Raw genomic sequence first — 15,174 nt, 5'->3', positions numbered from 1 at the left:
GTTGGACTAGATGGGCCATTGGCCTGATCCAACAGGGCTTCTCTTATGTTCTTATGTGACACAGAGTGTTGGACTGGATGGGCCACTGGCCTGATCCAACATGGCTTCTCTTATGTTCTTCTATGACACAGAGTGTTGGACTGGATGGGCCACTGGCCTGATCCAACAGGGCTTCTCTTATGTTCTTATGTGACACAGAGTGTTGGCCTGGATGGGCCATAGGCCTGATCCAACATGGCTGCTCTTATGTTCTTCTTCTTCGTTTCCAGACAGGCCCACAATCTCCCTTCTGGCCGTCAGTGCTTCTTTGCCCATCCGAAGGGGAATGAGCTTTAACATCACCTGCCAAGCTGATGGGACCCCACCTGTCGTCTACACCTGGAGGGTTCCTCCAGCTTCCAACCTCAACTATTTCGGCTTCAACAACACCGTGAGCATCACTGGGGCAGGTGGACAGAATAGTGGTATCTATGAGTGTACGGCCAGCAACAAACATGGCCAGCACCTGAGCCAGGTGGAAATCCAGGTGAAAGGTAAGGCCGCAAACTGAAGAACACCTCTTGCAGTTGGATGCCAAGATGGATAGCAGCAGGGGTGGAATTCTAGCAGGAGGTCCTTTGCATATTAGGCCACACACCCCTGATGTAGCCAATCATCCAAGAGCTTTCCAAAAAGAGCTTTGTAAGCTCTTGGAGGATTGGCTACATCAGGGGTGTGTGGCCTAATATGCAAAGGACCTCCTGCTAGAATTCCACTGCTGAATAGCAGACCATTTGCTGAACCTGAGGGATGGCAAAGGAATGGACCAATCAAGGGTGAGGCAGGCAGCAGGTGGAAGGATCGCATAAGTCCGAACCCAGAAAAGCTTTAATCTTTCCTGTGGTCCAAACTAAGTATTAGAGAGGGAAGAGAGAAGGAAGTCCTTCTTCACACAAAGGGTGATTAACACATGGGATTCACTGCCACAAGAAGTGGTGGCGGTTACAAGCACAGACAGCTTCAAGAGGGGATTGGATGAACATCTGGAGCAGAGGTCCAGCAGTGGCTCTTAGCCACAGCGTACTGTTGTAACTCTCTATCTGGGGCAGCGATGCTCTGTATTCTTGGTTCGGGGGCGGAGGGCGCACAGTGGGAGGTCTTCTAGTGTCTTGGCCCCACTGGTGGACCTCCTGATGGTACCTGGGTTTTTTGGCCACTGTGCGGCACAGTGTTGAACTGGACGGGCCATTGGCCTGATCCAACATGGATTCTCTTCTGTTCTTATGTCTGGGGTAGTGATGCTCTGTACTCTTGATGCTTGGGTGGGGCAACAATGGGAGGGCTTCTAGTGTCCTGGCCCCACAGATGGACCTCCTGATGGCACCTGGGTTTTTTGGCCACATTGTGACGCAGAGTGTTGTACTGGATGGGCCATTGGCCTGATCCAACATGGCTTCTCTTTTGTTCTTATGTCTGGGGCAGTGATGCTCTGTCTTCTTTGGAGGAGGGCAAAAGTGAGAGGACTTCTGGAGTTCTGGTCCCACTGGGGGACCTCCTGATGGCCCCTGGGTTTTGGCCACTGTGACACAGAGTGTTGGACTGGATGGGCCATCGACCTGATCCAACATGGCTTCTCTTACCTTCTTAAGTCTGGGGCAGTGATGCTCTGTATTCTTGGTGATTGGGAGGGGCAACTGTGGGAGGACTTCTAGTGTCCTGGCCCCACTGATGGACGTCCTGATGGCACCTGGGGTTATGGCTGCTGTGTGACACAGAGTGTTGCCCTGGATGGGCCACTGACCTGATCCAACATGACTTCTCTTATGTTCTTATGTCTGGGGCAGTGATGCTCTGTATCCTTGTGCTTGGGTGGGGGGGCAACAGTGGGAGGGCTTCTAGAGTTCTGGCCCCACAGATGGACCTCCTAATGGCACCTGGCTTTTGGGCCATTATGTGACACAGAATGTGGGACTGGCTGGGCCTTTGGCCTGATCCAACATAGCTTCTATTATTTTTTTATGAAGGCATCATGGTATAGCCCAGGAAAGCCAAACTTGCTTAACTATATTAAATATAAACTTTTTGTTTTGTTTTGTTTAACACTAAATAGCAGTAAGCAATAGAAGCAAAAATTCCTTCCTTTATGAGAGCCGGTTTGCTGTCGTGGTTAAGAGCAGCAGGACTCTAATCTGGGAGAACCAGGTTTGATTTTCCACTTTTCCTCCACATGCAGCCAGCTGGGTGACCTGGGGTCAGTCACAAGTTCTCTCAGTGCTGTTCTTTCAAGAACAGTTCTCTCACAGCTCTCTCAGCCCCACCTGCCTCACAGGGTGTCCGTTGTGAGGAGGGGAAGGAGACCGTTAGCCACTCAGAGACTCCTTCTGGTAGTGAAGGGCAGGTTATAAAACCAATTTCTTCTTCTTTTATCCATGTTTTATTTCCTCAGTTGTGATGGTATTTGGCCGCAAACAACAAACTTCTGACTGACTGCTAGAGGAATCAAATTCCCTGGAGAAAATGGCTGCTCTGAGAGGAGGGATTCTATGAAGTCCCTCCTTTCCCTAAACCCCACCCCCTCAGGCTCCTCCCTCCCCCAAATCTCCAGATATTTCCCAACCCAGAGCTGCCAACACTAGTGGTGGTCTATAATGAAACCAGGCCTCATTTGGGGCAGCAGCTCACAGGAGCAGAACTCCAGAACCTCTAAATTTTATTGCGCTCTTTCTTTCTTAATCCACCCCCCTCCCCCAAAAAAAATACTTGCTTCTGGGCTCTACTGTTCAAACCCCTTGTGAGAATTTTGCTGAATTTTGAAAAGGAAAGGTCCCCTGTGCAAACACCAGTCGTTTCAGACTCTGGGGTGACGTTGCTTTCACAATGTTTTCACGGCAGACTTCTTACGGAGTGGTTTGCCCTTGCCTTCCCTAATCATTACACTTTCCCCCCAGCAAGCTGGGGACTCCTTTGACTGACCTCAGAAGGATGGAAGGCTGAGTCAACCTCAAACTGGCTCCCTGTAAAACCAGCTTCCGCCGGGGACTGAACTCAGGTCGTGAGCGGAGCTTAGGATTTCAGTATGTCACAGTACTGCAGCTTTAACACTCTGCGCCATGGGGCTCTTAAGATTTGACAAACTTTCTAATATTTCCCCCCCCAAAAATGGGGAAATAACCAAGACACGTGGAAATCTTCATCATGCCACTGTGGCCACATAGGAGAGAGTCATTTTAAAAGTATGATGGGAGTAAGGTTTTATGATGATGGGAGTAAGGTTTTATGATGACAATTATAATTCAAGAAGCATTTTAAGGTAGATGCTGAGCTGATATAATTTAGTACATCTTCCGGTGATGTCAGGGTGTGTGTGGCATATGCAAATGAGCTTTGCTAATGAGTTCCAGCACCTCTTTTTCTACGAAATGACCCCTGAATGAAACTAAAACTGAACTTCTGCTTTGCAGAGCACTGGCTCTATATTATCGTCGTCGTTGCCATCGCTGGGGCCGCCATGTTGGTGCTGGGCGGGATGGCGGGGGTGATCTACTACCTGAAATCCACGGCCTGTAAGAAAGGCGAGTACAACGTTCGCGACGCAGAGAATTCGACCGAAGCCACCTGTCTCAACCGTGAGAGGGCCTGCGATGGGGATATCTACGGCATACAGCTTACGAGGACCTGAAGAAGACAGCAGGTACGCTAAGCAGAGACGAAGAAGCCAAGGGGAGAGTCCTCGCTGTTCAACCAAGCTGTCCTCTCTGGACTGGACGACGCACAAAAGATCTCCACTTCCCCATGGAACGAATCATCGACCAATCTGCTCAACGCCCTGTTGAGCGTTCTCAGGATTGAGGGCCAGTTTTCGTGCCCAGTGACTGTTTACTAACTGGACTTTTGTGTGTGTTAAGTGCTGTCCAGTCACTTCCAACTCATGGTATCCTATGGTGATTTATGGCAACTTTACGGTGACCAGACTTTCCCACGACTTTCCCAGATGAGACCAGCCCCCCCTTCGTTCCTCTCTGTCCAAGCTCTCCTTTGATTCTGCAACTGGGAAAGCGGAACAGTGGAAACCCTTTTTGAGCAACGGCTTCAATCACTGCCTGTTCCCATTTGGGATTGATTTATACCCGTTTGGACTTGGTTTTAATTACCACAAGTTTCAGATCTAGCTCTTTCGTTCTGGAAAGGATTGGTGACTCAGCACCTTACCAAAAAAGGGGAAGGAATTGCTTCATCTTTGCAAGAACAAAATGAAGTTTGGACCCTGAAAGACCTCGGTGCATTCTTAAGGTGCTACCGAGTGCGAATCAAGATGAAGATTGTATTTAAAAAACGATGGAGTAGGGGAACCTTAACAGGACAATGAATAAATGTGATTATTAAACCGTGTCTTCTCTACAAAGCTAGGTTGGGGACATGGGATTCAGAGGTTGTGGAAGTATGCTTCATCTCAATGACGAAAAAAACAAACAGGGTTGGGGAGAAAGATGAAGCAATCCGAAAACACCAGGTATCTCCCTTGTTCCATGAAAACAATAAACTTAATTACACAAACGCATGAAAAGTATACAAAACACAAATAATACAAATGGCAAAAAAGTCAAAATGTTGTAGACACACACACACACACACACTGCTGCCAATGAATACAATGGCCAGAATAACATAAACCAAACCACCAAGTTCCTGTACAATTCCAGGCTTCCAAGGAATATGGAAAGAATATTCAACACTCAATATTAGTATGAATATAAACTCTCCAAATGTGCATAAAGTAGGTTAGCCACAGCGTATTGTTGGAACACTCTGTCTGGGGCAAGTGATGCTCTGTATTCTTGGTGCTTGGGAGGGGCAACAGTGGGAGGGCTTCTAGTGTCCTGGCCCTACTGGTGGACCTCCTGATGGCACCTGGGTTTTTTGGCCACTGTGTGACACAGTGTTGGACTAGATGGGCCATTGGCCTGATCCAACATGGAAGGGCCATCAGAAGGCGGGAGGAGGGAAATGTCTGCTGGGCACTCCATGAGTCCCCATAAGATATAATGGAAAATTGATCCGCAGGTATCTGGAGCTTGGGGGGCCCTGTTTTTTGAGGTAGAGGCACCAAATTTGCAGCATACCATCTGCAAAACACCCCCCAAGTTTCAAAAGGATTGGACCAGGGTGTCAAGTTCTATGAGCCCCCAAAGAAGTTGCCCCTATCCTTCATTATTTCCAGTGGAAGGAAGGCATTTAAAAGGTGTGTGGTCCCTTGAAATGTGATGGCCAGAACTCTCTTTGGAGTTCAACTACGCTTGTCACAACCTTGCTCCTGGCTCTACCCCCGAAGTCCCCAGATATTTCTTGACTCGGACCTGGCAACCCAAGGTCCATCTAGTCTGGCATCCTGTTTCCCACAGTGGCCAAGCAGCCGCCCTGGAGCGCCAGACGAACAGGGAGCAGAGGCCAAGGTCCTTCCCTTCTCTTATGTTCTCTGTGACACAGTGTTGGACTGGAGGGGCCACTGGCCTGATCCAACAGGGCTTCTCTTATGTTCTTATGTGACACAGAGTGTTGGACTGGATGGGCCACTGGCCTGATCCAACATGGCTCCTCTTATGTTCTTATGTGACACAGAGTGTTGGACTGGAGGGGCCACTGGCCTGATCCAACATGGCTTCTCTTATGTTCTTATGTGACACAGAGTGTTGGACTGGATGGGCCATTGGCCTGATCCAACATGGCTTCTCTTATGTTCTTATGTGACACAGAGTGTTGGACTGGAGGGGCCACTGGCCTGATCCAACAGGGCTTCTCTTATGTTCTTATGTGACGCAGAGTGTTGGACTGGATGGGCTATTGGCCTGATCCAACATGGCTTCTCTTATGTTCTTCTGTGACACAGAGTGTTGGACTGGAGGGGCCACTGGCCTGATCCAACATGGCTTCTCTTATGTTCTTCTGTGACACAGAGTGTTGGACTGGATGGGCCATTGGCCTGATCCAACATGGCTTCTCTTATGTTCTTATGTGACACAGAGTGTTGGACTGGATGGGCTATTGGCCTGATCCAACATGGCTTCTCTTATGTTCTTCTGTGACACAGAGTGTTGGACTGGAGGGGCCACTGGCCTGATCCAACATGGCTTCTCTTATGTTCTTCTGTGACACAGAGTGTTGGACTGGATGGGCCATTGGCCTGATCCAACATGGCTTCTCTTATGTTCTTATGTGACACAGAGTGTTGGACTGGGTGGGCCACTGGCCTGATCCAACATGGCTTCTCTTATGTTCTTCTGTGACACAGAGTGTTGGACTGGAGGGGCCACTGGCCTGATCCAACATGGCTTCTCTTCTGTTCTTATGTGACACAGAGTGTTGGACTGGATGGGCCACTGGCCTGATCCAACATGGCTTCTCTTCTGTTCTTATGTGACACAGAGTGTTGGACTGGAGGGGCCACTGGCCTGATCCAACATGGCTTCTCTTCTGTTCTTATGTGACACAGAGTGTTGGACTGGATGGGCCACTGGCCTGATCCAACAGGGCTTCTCTTATGTTCTTCTGTGACACAGAGTGTTGGACTGGATGGGCCATTGGCCTGATCCAACATGGCTTCTCTTATGTTCTTATGTGACACAGAGTGTTGGACTGGGTGGGCCACTGGCCTGATCCAACATGGCTTCTCTTATGTTCTTCTGTGACACAGAGTGTTGGACTGGAGGGGCCACTGGCCTGATCCAACATGGCTTCTCTTATGTTCTTATGTGACAAAGAGTGTTGGACTGGGTGGGCCACTGGCCTGATCCAACATGGCTTCTCTTATGTTCTTATGTGACACAGAGTGTTGGACTGGAGGGGCCACTGGCCTGATCCAACATGGCTTCTCTTATGTTCTTATGTGACAAAGAGTGTTGGACTGGGTGGGCCACTGGCCTGATCCAACATGGCTTCTCTTATGTTCTTATGTGACACAGAGTGTTGGACTGGGTGGGCCACTGGCCTGATCCAACATGGCTTCTCTTATGTTCTTCTGTGACACAGAGTGTTGGACTGGATGGGCCATTGGCCTGATCCAACATGGCTTCTCTTATGTTCTTATGTGACACAGAGTGTTGGACTGGGTGGGCCACTGGCCTGATCCAACATGGCTTCTCTTATGTTCTTATGTGACACAGAGTGTTGGACTGGAGGGGCCACTGGCCTGATCCAACATGGCTTCTCTTATGTTCTTATGTGACAAAGAGTGTTGGACTGGAGGGGCCACTGGCCTGATCCAACATGGCTTCTCTTCTGTTCTTATGTGACACAGAGTGTTGGACTGGATGGGCCACTGGCCTGATCCAACATGGCTTCTCTTCTGTTCTTATGTGACACAGAGTGTTGGACTGGAGGGGCCCCTGGCCTGATCCAACATGGCTTCTCTTCTGTTCTTATGTGACACAGAGTGTTGGACTGGAGGGGCCATTGGCCTAATCCAACATGGCTTCTCTTATGTTCTTATGTGACACAGAGTGTTGGACTGGATGGGCCATTGGCCTGATCCAACATGGCTTCTCTTATGTTGTTATGTGACACAGAGTGTTGGACTGGGTGGGCCACTGGCCTGATCCAACATGGCTTCTCTTATGTTCTTCTGTGACACAGAGTGTTGGACTGGAGGGGCCACTGGCCTGATCCAACATGGCTTCTCTTATGTTCTTATGTGACAAAGAGTGTTGGACTGGGTGGGCCACTGGCCTGATCCAACATGGCTTCTCTTATGTTCTTATGTGACACAGAGTGTTGGACTGGAGGGGCCACTGGCCTGATCCAACATGGCTTCTCTTATGTTCTTATGTGACAAAGAGTGTTGGACTGGGTGGGCCACTGGCCTGATCCAACATGGCTTCTCTTATGTTCTTATGTGACACAGAGTGTTGGACTGGGTGGGCCACTGGCCTGATCCAACATGGCTTCTCTTATGTTCTTCTGTGACACAGAGTGTTGGACTGGATGGGCCATTGGCCTGATCCAACATGGCTTCTCTTATGTTCTTATGTGACACAGAGTGTTGGACTGGGTGGGCCACTGGCCTGATCCAACATGGCTTCTCTTATGTTCTTATGTGACACAGAGTGTTGGACTGGGTGGGCCACTGGCCTGATCCAACATGGCTTCTCTTATGTTCTTATGTGACAAAGAGTGTTGGACTGGAGGGGCCACTGGCCTGATCCAACATGGCTTCTCTTCTGTTCTTATGTGACACAGAGTGTTGGACTGGATGGGCCACTGGCCTGATCCAACATGGCTTCTCTTCTGTTCTTATGTGACACAGAGTGTTGGACTGGAGGGGCCATTGGCCTGATACATCATGGCTTTTCTTATGTTCTTATGTGACACAGAGTGTTGGACTGGATGGGCCATTGGCCTAATCCAACATGGTTTCTCTTACGTTCTTATGTTCTTATGGATGTCTCCTCCGTGAATCAGTGTAACCCAGGGCGTTGAACTAATTTGTTATGAGGGCCGGATCTGAGATAAGAGAGACCTTGTTGGGCCAGGCCATATCGGGCCGGGCCATGTGTGTACCTATTTAATATTAGGCAGCAGAGATATAAATTTTATAAAGAACACAAACACAAATATATATATATATATATATATATATATATATATATATATATATATATATATATATATATATATTTAAACTTAAAACATGCTTAAAACATTAGTACTCAATGGTCTTAACAGTGTTTTCTTTGTATTTCTCCCATGGGATCCAGGGAACTGGGCAAAGGAAGCTCTAGCTCTTTCCTCCCTTCTCCAGGGGGCTGGGGGAGGAGAGGAGCCTCAGCCAATAGAAGGAAGAGAGGCTTGGCTCAGTAGCTCTGCTGTGCAATTGAGAGAGCCTGGCAAAGCAAGCTCTCCCTCCCCTCCTTCCTCCCCAAGAATGGAGAAAATAGAGAATGGAGATAATAGAGGTTTTGTTCTGTAGCTCCTGTGCGATTCAGGAAGCTTTGGAAAGCAAGCTGTTATGCAGAAGGAAGCAAGAGAGAGGGAGAAGGAAGCAGATGACAGCCAGTTTCTCAGGGGCCTTATAGGAGCCCTTTGGGGGCCTGATTCGACCCCCAAACTGCATGTTTGACACCCTTGGTCTAACCCCTTTTAAAGTCTGCCATGTTCAAGCCCGTCATTGCATCCCCTGGCAGTGAATTCCACAGTTGAGTTAAGAAGTATTTCCTTTTGTCTATCCTGAACCTATTTCCCAGCTGTTTTCCTGCTGTTCCAGACTTTACATGCTGTGGACTCGAAAAAGCCGACTGTGTAAACGGCTCATGAGAAAGCAATTTGCCCAGTCGCTGGTGAGATGCTTGCTGGGGTTCTCGTTAAGAGCTGGCTCTTAATTGGAGCAACACTTATCTGATTGTTCTGTCAGAAGCTCATCTCTTTCTCACTTCAAGGTGGGGAAAAACATAGGAGGCTGTGAAAAATTACCGTGTAAAGAACAATTGCAACTTGTGTAACACAGCTTAATACCAGAATTACACACTCTCCACAAACCTAATATCAGCGCTTTATCGCACTCGGCAATATATTGAGTATTTAAGTTTAAATACTCGATATGTTTCCGTTTAAAGGGAAAACACCATAATCAACTTTTTAACAACTATACTTCTAAGAAAAACATGCAAGTTTTGCCAGGTTTAAACAGCAATTACTTCTGTATGCAACATGCAAAGTTTGCAGTAAACCCAACCAACAAAGACAGTCTTTGAACTAAGGGTAGGCTTAAAAGAATAAATCAAAGGTTGTTTTTCTGTTGATTGTCCACGTGTATAGATTCAATAACATGGTAACCCGCTTCCTAGGTTTTCTTGTCTTCACGTGTTTTGAATGTCTTCTTTGACCATGTGATTATGTCTCTGGAACTATGTTTATACAACAACATTTAAATGAGACAAGCAAATCAACAAACAAGTCACAACCTTCTTTCCCTTCCTCCCCCACAACAAAGACCCTGCGACGTGGGTGGGGCTGAGAGAACTCTTGCAGCAGCTGCCCTTTCAAGGACAGCTCTGCGAGAGCTTTGGCTGATCGAAGGTCATTCCAGCAGCTGCAAGTGGAGGAGTGGGGAATCAAACCCGGTTCTCCCAGATAAGAGAGTTCTGGCTGACCCAAGGCCATTCCAGCAGGTGCAGGTGGAGGAGGGAGGAATCAAACCCGGTTCTCTCAGATAAGAGAGCTATGGCTGACCCAAGGCCATTCTAGCAGGTGCAAGTGGAGGAGCGGGGAATCAAACCCGGTTCTCTCAGATAAGAGAGCTATGGCTGACCCAAGGCCATTCTAGCAGGTGCAAGTGGAGGAGCGGGGAATCAAACCCGGTTCTCCCAGATAAGAGAGCTATGGCTGACCCAAGGCCATTTCAGCAGGTCCAAGTGGAGGAGTGGGGGAATCAAACCCAGTTCTCCCAGATAAGAGAGCTATGGCTGACCCAAGGCCGTTCCAGCAGGTGCAAGTGGAGGAGGGGGGAATCAAACCCAGTTCTCCCAGATAAGAGAGCTCTGGCTGACCCAAGGCCATTCCAGCAGGTGCAAGTGGAGGAGTGGGGAATCAAACCTGGTTCTCCCAGATAAGAAAGCTCTGGCTGACCCAAGGCCATTCCAGCAGCTGCAAGTGGAGGAGTGGGGAATCAAACCCGGTTCTCCCAGATAAGAGAGCTATGGCTGACCCAAGGCCATTCCAGCAGGTGCAGGTGGAGGAATCAAACCCGGTTCTCCCAGATAAGAGAGCTATGGCTGACCCAAGGCCATTCCAGCAGGTGCAAGTGGAGGAGGGGGGAATCAAACCCAGTTCTCCCAGATAAGAGAGCTCTGGCTGACCCAAGGCCATTCCAGCAGGTGCAAGTGGAGGAGTGGGGAATCAACCCCGGTTCTCCCAGATAAGAGAGCTATGGCTGACCCAAGGCCATTCTAGCAGGTGCAAGTGGAGGAGTGGGGAATCAAACCCAGTTCTCCCAGATAAGAATCCGCGCACTTCACCACCACACCAAACTGGCTCTCAGGGGCCATAAGCCAACCAGTGCCTCATCGCTTTCTACACCACTCTCACAGTCTGCCTACATTCACCAAAACAGCACTGCTATCCGACAGCCATCTAACCTCTGCTTAAAAGCCTCCAAAGCAGTTACACATTACGCCTTCCTTTGCAGAAGAAAGAGTCAGATTCACAAAGGATGTCTCTATTAGCTGTAATGGCAAAATAGAAACCTCAGGGAACTACTAGGTGCCAAACAGGATGGGGTAGGAAACATTCCCTTTCGCAGCTTGCTTGGAAGCTTTTTAAATGCCTCAGGCCGCTGTTGGAAAGAGAGCATCAGGGCCAAAGGCCCTCAATGCGATCTAGGGAGGCCTGCATTACTGTTGTCGACGTGCCAATTTTGCAAGAAAGAGCTTGCCTGCAGCTACCTCTAACAGCAGCAGCTGTCCTTGTTTTTCTGCACGCCCCCCCCCCCCAGCAGCCATCCACCGTGCAGAGGGAGGGAATAAATTTTGCAGAATTAGCAGATGCTTCTCGCTCGGAAAGGTATCCTCCTCCTAGGCAATCTGTAACTACATTCATACAACAGCATTCAAACGAAACAAGCAAATCAACAAACAAGTCACTATCTCCTTTATCTTCCTCCCCCACAACAGACGCCCTGTGAAATAGGTGGGGCTGAGAGAGCTCTGACAGAAGCTGCCCTTTCAAGGACAACTCCTGCCAGAGCTATGGCTGACCCAAGGCCATTCCAGCAGCTGCAAGTGGAGGAGTGCGAAATCAAACCCACTACAAATCCACTATTGGCATGGATGCAGAAGGGCGACCCAGAAACAAAGGAAATGTATATGGTCCCCACCATTGTCCCCTCTAAGCTGAGTTAGCGTGAGCTAGCTCACAGATTTTTAGCCTCCAGCTCACACATTTTTTGTCTTCGCTCAGGAAGGCTGACCTCAGAACACACTAATTTATGCAGCAGCTCACAACGTTAATACCAGTAGCTCACAAAATACAATTTTTGCTCGCAAAACTCTGCAGCTTAGAGGGAACATTGGCCCACCATTATCCCCCCTAAACTGAGTTAGTGTGAGTGAGCTCACAGAGTTTTAGTCTCCAGCTCACACATTTTTGTCTCAGCTCAGGAAGGATGACCCCAGAGCACATTAATTGATGCAGCAGCTCACAGTCTTGATGCCAGGAGCTCACAAAGTAGAATTTTTGCACACAAGACTCCACAGCTTAGAGGGGGAGAACACTGGTCATAGCGTAGGCACGCTTTATCCCGGTGGCATGAGAGAGATGCAGCGGCATCCTTGGTACCCAGCGGAGCCTCGGCACAGGAAGGAACCACCGACTCTCTCGTTCTGATGGGCTATCCCAGATCTAAGGCTTGAAGTCAGACTCGTCCTTAAGTAAACTGGGATCCTCCAAAGCTGTACCAGCCCAACGCCACATCGCTAACCGCTCCTAAGCAATCCAAGGCTTGGAGAGGAGGAAAGGGGCACTCTGGCAGCGATGCCACTCAAGAGTCACTGAAGCCCAGAGGTGCCGGCAGCTGCAGCTAGCAGTTCCTTTAGGACCTCACTAAACTCTCCCTATTGCTGAATGCTCCACTCCAGGTGTCCCCCAGCATGGTGCTCGTGGGCACCATGGATCCTACCAACATCTTTTCTGGCGCCTGCAGATGGGGCAGGGATGGATGGATTTCAGCATTTACTATCTCAGGTGTTTCTGTTTTTGAGCTGTTACACAGCAGAATGTTATTTTTTTCCTGGGGCGCCACCAACTTAATTAGGCACCCATGAGAGTCATAAGAACATAAGAGAGCCCATGTTAGATCAGGTCAACGGCCCATCTAGTCTAACACTCTGTGTCACACAGTGGCCATCAGGAGGTCCATAAGAAGAACATAAGAGAAGCCATGTTGGATCAGGCCAATGGCCCATCCAGTCCAACACTCTGTGTCACATAAGAACATAAGAGAAGCCATGTTGGATCAGGCCAGTGGCCCATCCAGTCCAACACTCTGTGTCACATAAGAACATAAGAGAAGCCATGTTGGATCAGGCCAGTGGCCCATCCAGTCCAACACTCTGTGTCACACAGAGAGCAAAAAGCCAGGGGCCATCAGGAGGTCCACCAGTGAGGCCAGGACTCTAGAAGCCCTTCCACTGTTGCCCCCCCCTAAGCACCAAGAATACAGAGCATCACTTGCCCCAGACAGAGTTCCAACAATACCCTGTGGCTAATAGCCACTGATGGACTTCTCCTCCAGATGTTGATCCAACCCCCTTTTGAAACTGGCTATGCTTGCAGCCGCCACCACCTCCTGTGGCAGTGAATTCCATGTGTTGATGGAATTCACCCTTTGGTTGAAGAAGGACTTCCTTTGATCCGTTCTAACCCGATTGCTCAGCAATTTCATTGAGTGCCCACGAGTTCTCGTATTGTGAGAAAGGGAGAAAAGGCCTTTTTCTACCTTCTCCATCCCATGCAGAATCTTGTCAACCTCAATCATGTCACTTTGGTGTAGTGGTTGAGCGCGCTGATTCTTATCTGGAAGAAACAGGTTTGCATCCCCACCAGGGTTGTCAAGGCCCCTGCGGCCTGTGGCGGGGAAGCCCTCTCAGCGCCACCTACCTCACAGGATGTCTGTTGTGGAGGGGAAGGTAAAGGTGATTGTGAGCCACTCTGAGATTCAGAGTATAGGGTGGGATATAAATACAGTATCATCATTTCTTCTTCAAGGACTGACTACATCAGGGGGTGTGGTCTAATATGCAAATGAGTTCCTGCTACAAAAAAGCCCCCCCCCCGGATTGATAGTGGTGGTGTGTGTTAATTAACAAAAACCCTTCCCTAACAGAAGCAGGGCCCATTCCAAATGTTCCCACAGCGACTTATTGAACCTTGAGGGCAGGAAATTGTCGATTCTTGGCTATGTAACTCTGTAAGAGATGTCTTTGTATAAACAATAATTTTTGATATGTTAAAAAAGCCCATAGCAAGGATATCTGTTCTTTACCTACAAGGAGAATTTTCTAATTGTGTTTAAAGCAAAATTCAGTATATGCACGTTACTCTCGCAGCAGTCATTTTAACCACCAAACGGATTTTGTAATTATGCCTATTCATCGTTTTCCTCCGCTGAGTCCTTCAGGGAACCATATGCCACACGGACGGAAAGAATTCCCTCAGCATTATCTAATGAAAGGGTATTTTTATTTTTAAATGGCCGAACGAGTTCAATCGCTTTGACTTCCAGGCGCCCTGTGGCAGAAGGAAAAAACCACAGCCAGTCTTATAGAACGGGGTACAGAAAAGAAAAACTGCAAGGGAATGTGTGTGTTTCCGAGGCATCTGGATGCAGTCCCGCTCTTTCATCATGGGAAGGGTTTTATTTCTTTTGCTGTCACATCGCAGCCCACTTCAGTGACCCCACAGGCTTTCGAGGCAAGGGAGGTTCAGAGGGCCGTTCGCCATTGCCTGCCTCTGCCTAGCAACCTTTCCCTGGTGGTCTCCCACCCAAGTACTAATCTTGCTTAGCTTTCAAGCTCTGATGATTTTGGCCTAGCCTGAGCCATCCAAGTCAGGGCTGAGACAAAGACCGATTCCCCACTAGCCTCATGCCGCTCTCACTCTCCTCTGAGAGCCAGTTTGGTGTAGTGGTTAAGTGAGCGGACTCTTATCTGGGAGGACCGGGTTCAATTCCCCACTCCTCCACTTGCAGCTGCTGGAATGGCCTTGGGTCAGCCATAGCTCTAGCAGAGGTTGTCCTTGAAAGGGCAGCTTCTGTCAGAGCTCTTTCTGCCCTACTACATCACAGGGTTTGATTCCCCCCTCCTCCACTTGCACCAGCTGGAATGGCCCTGTGTCAGCCATAGCTCTAGCAGAGGTTGTCCTTGAAAGGGCAGCTGCTGTGAGAGCCCTCTCAGCCCCACCCACCTCACAGGGTGTCTATTGTGGGGGGAGGAAGGTAAAGGAGATTGTGAGCTGCTCTGAGATTCAGAGTGAAGGGCGGGATATAAATCTATCTTCTTTATCATCTTGTTCTACTACTACTTGAAAGGGCAGCTACTGTGAGAGCCCTCTCAGCCCCACCTACCTCACAGGGTGTTTGTTGTGGGGGGAAGAAGATAAAAAAGATTGTAAGCCACTCTGAGTCTCTGATTCAGAGACAAGGGCAGGGTATAA

The 15,174-nt window shown here is 48.9% G+C and overlaps 2 protein-coding genes across 2 annotated transcripts in view; one reads left to right on the top strand and one right to left on the bottom strand.

Annotated features, from left to right (window-relative positions):
* LOC132581789 (intercellular adhesion molecule 5-like) overlaps positions 1-3,715 on the top strand; it is a 40,175-nt gene extending 36,460 nt beyond the window's left edge. The window contains exons 11-12 of the mRNA XM_060253200.1: positions 270-533; positions 3,441-3,715. Coding sequence (XP_060109183.1) covers positions 270-533; positions 3,441-3,658 — 482 coding nt within the window. The 3' untranslated portion in view covers positions 3,659-3,715. The remainder of the gene's footprint in view (positions 1-269; positions 534-3,440) is intronic.
* Positions 1-15,174, bottom strand: part of CDC37 (cell division cycle 37, HSP90 cochaperone) — a 172,201-nt gene that overhangs the window by 104,988 nt on the left and 52,039 nt on the right. The gene's annotated exons all lie outside the window — the stretch shown is intronic.

This window comes from Heteronotia binoei, chromosome 13 (assembly GCF_032191835.1).
Source record: "Heteronotia binoei isolate CCM8104 ecotype False Entrance Well chromosome 13, APGP_CSIRO_Hbin_v1, whole genome shotgun sequence".
NCBI classification, from domain to species: Eukaryota; Metazoa; Chordata; class Lepidosauria; order Squamata; family Gekkonidae; genus Heteronotia; species Heteronotia binoei.
The sequence above is the reverse complement of the archived record's forward strand: the minus strand, read 5'-3'. Positions and strand labels throughout refer to the sequence as shown.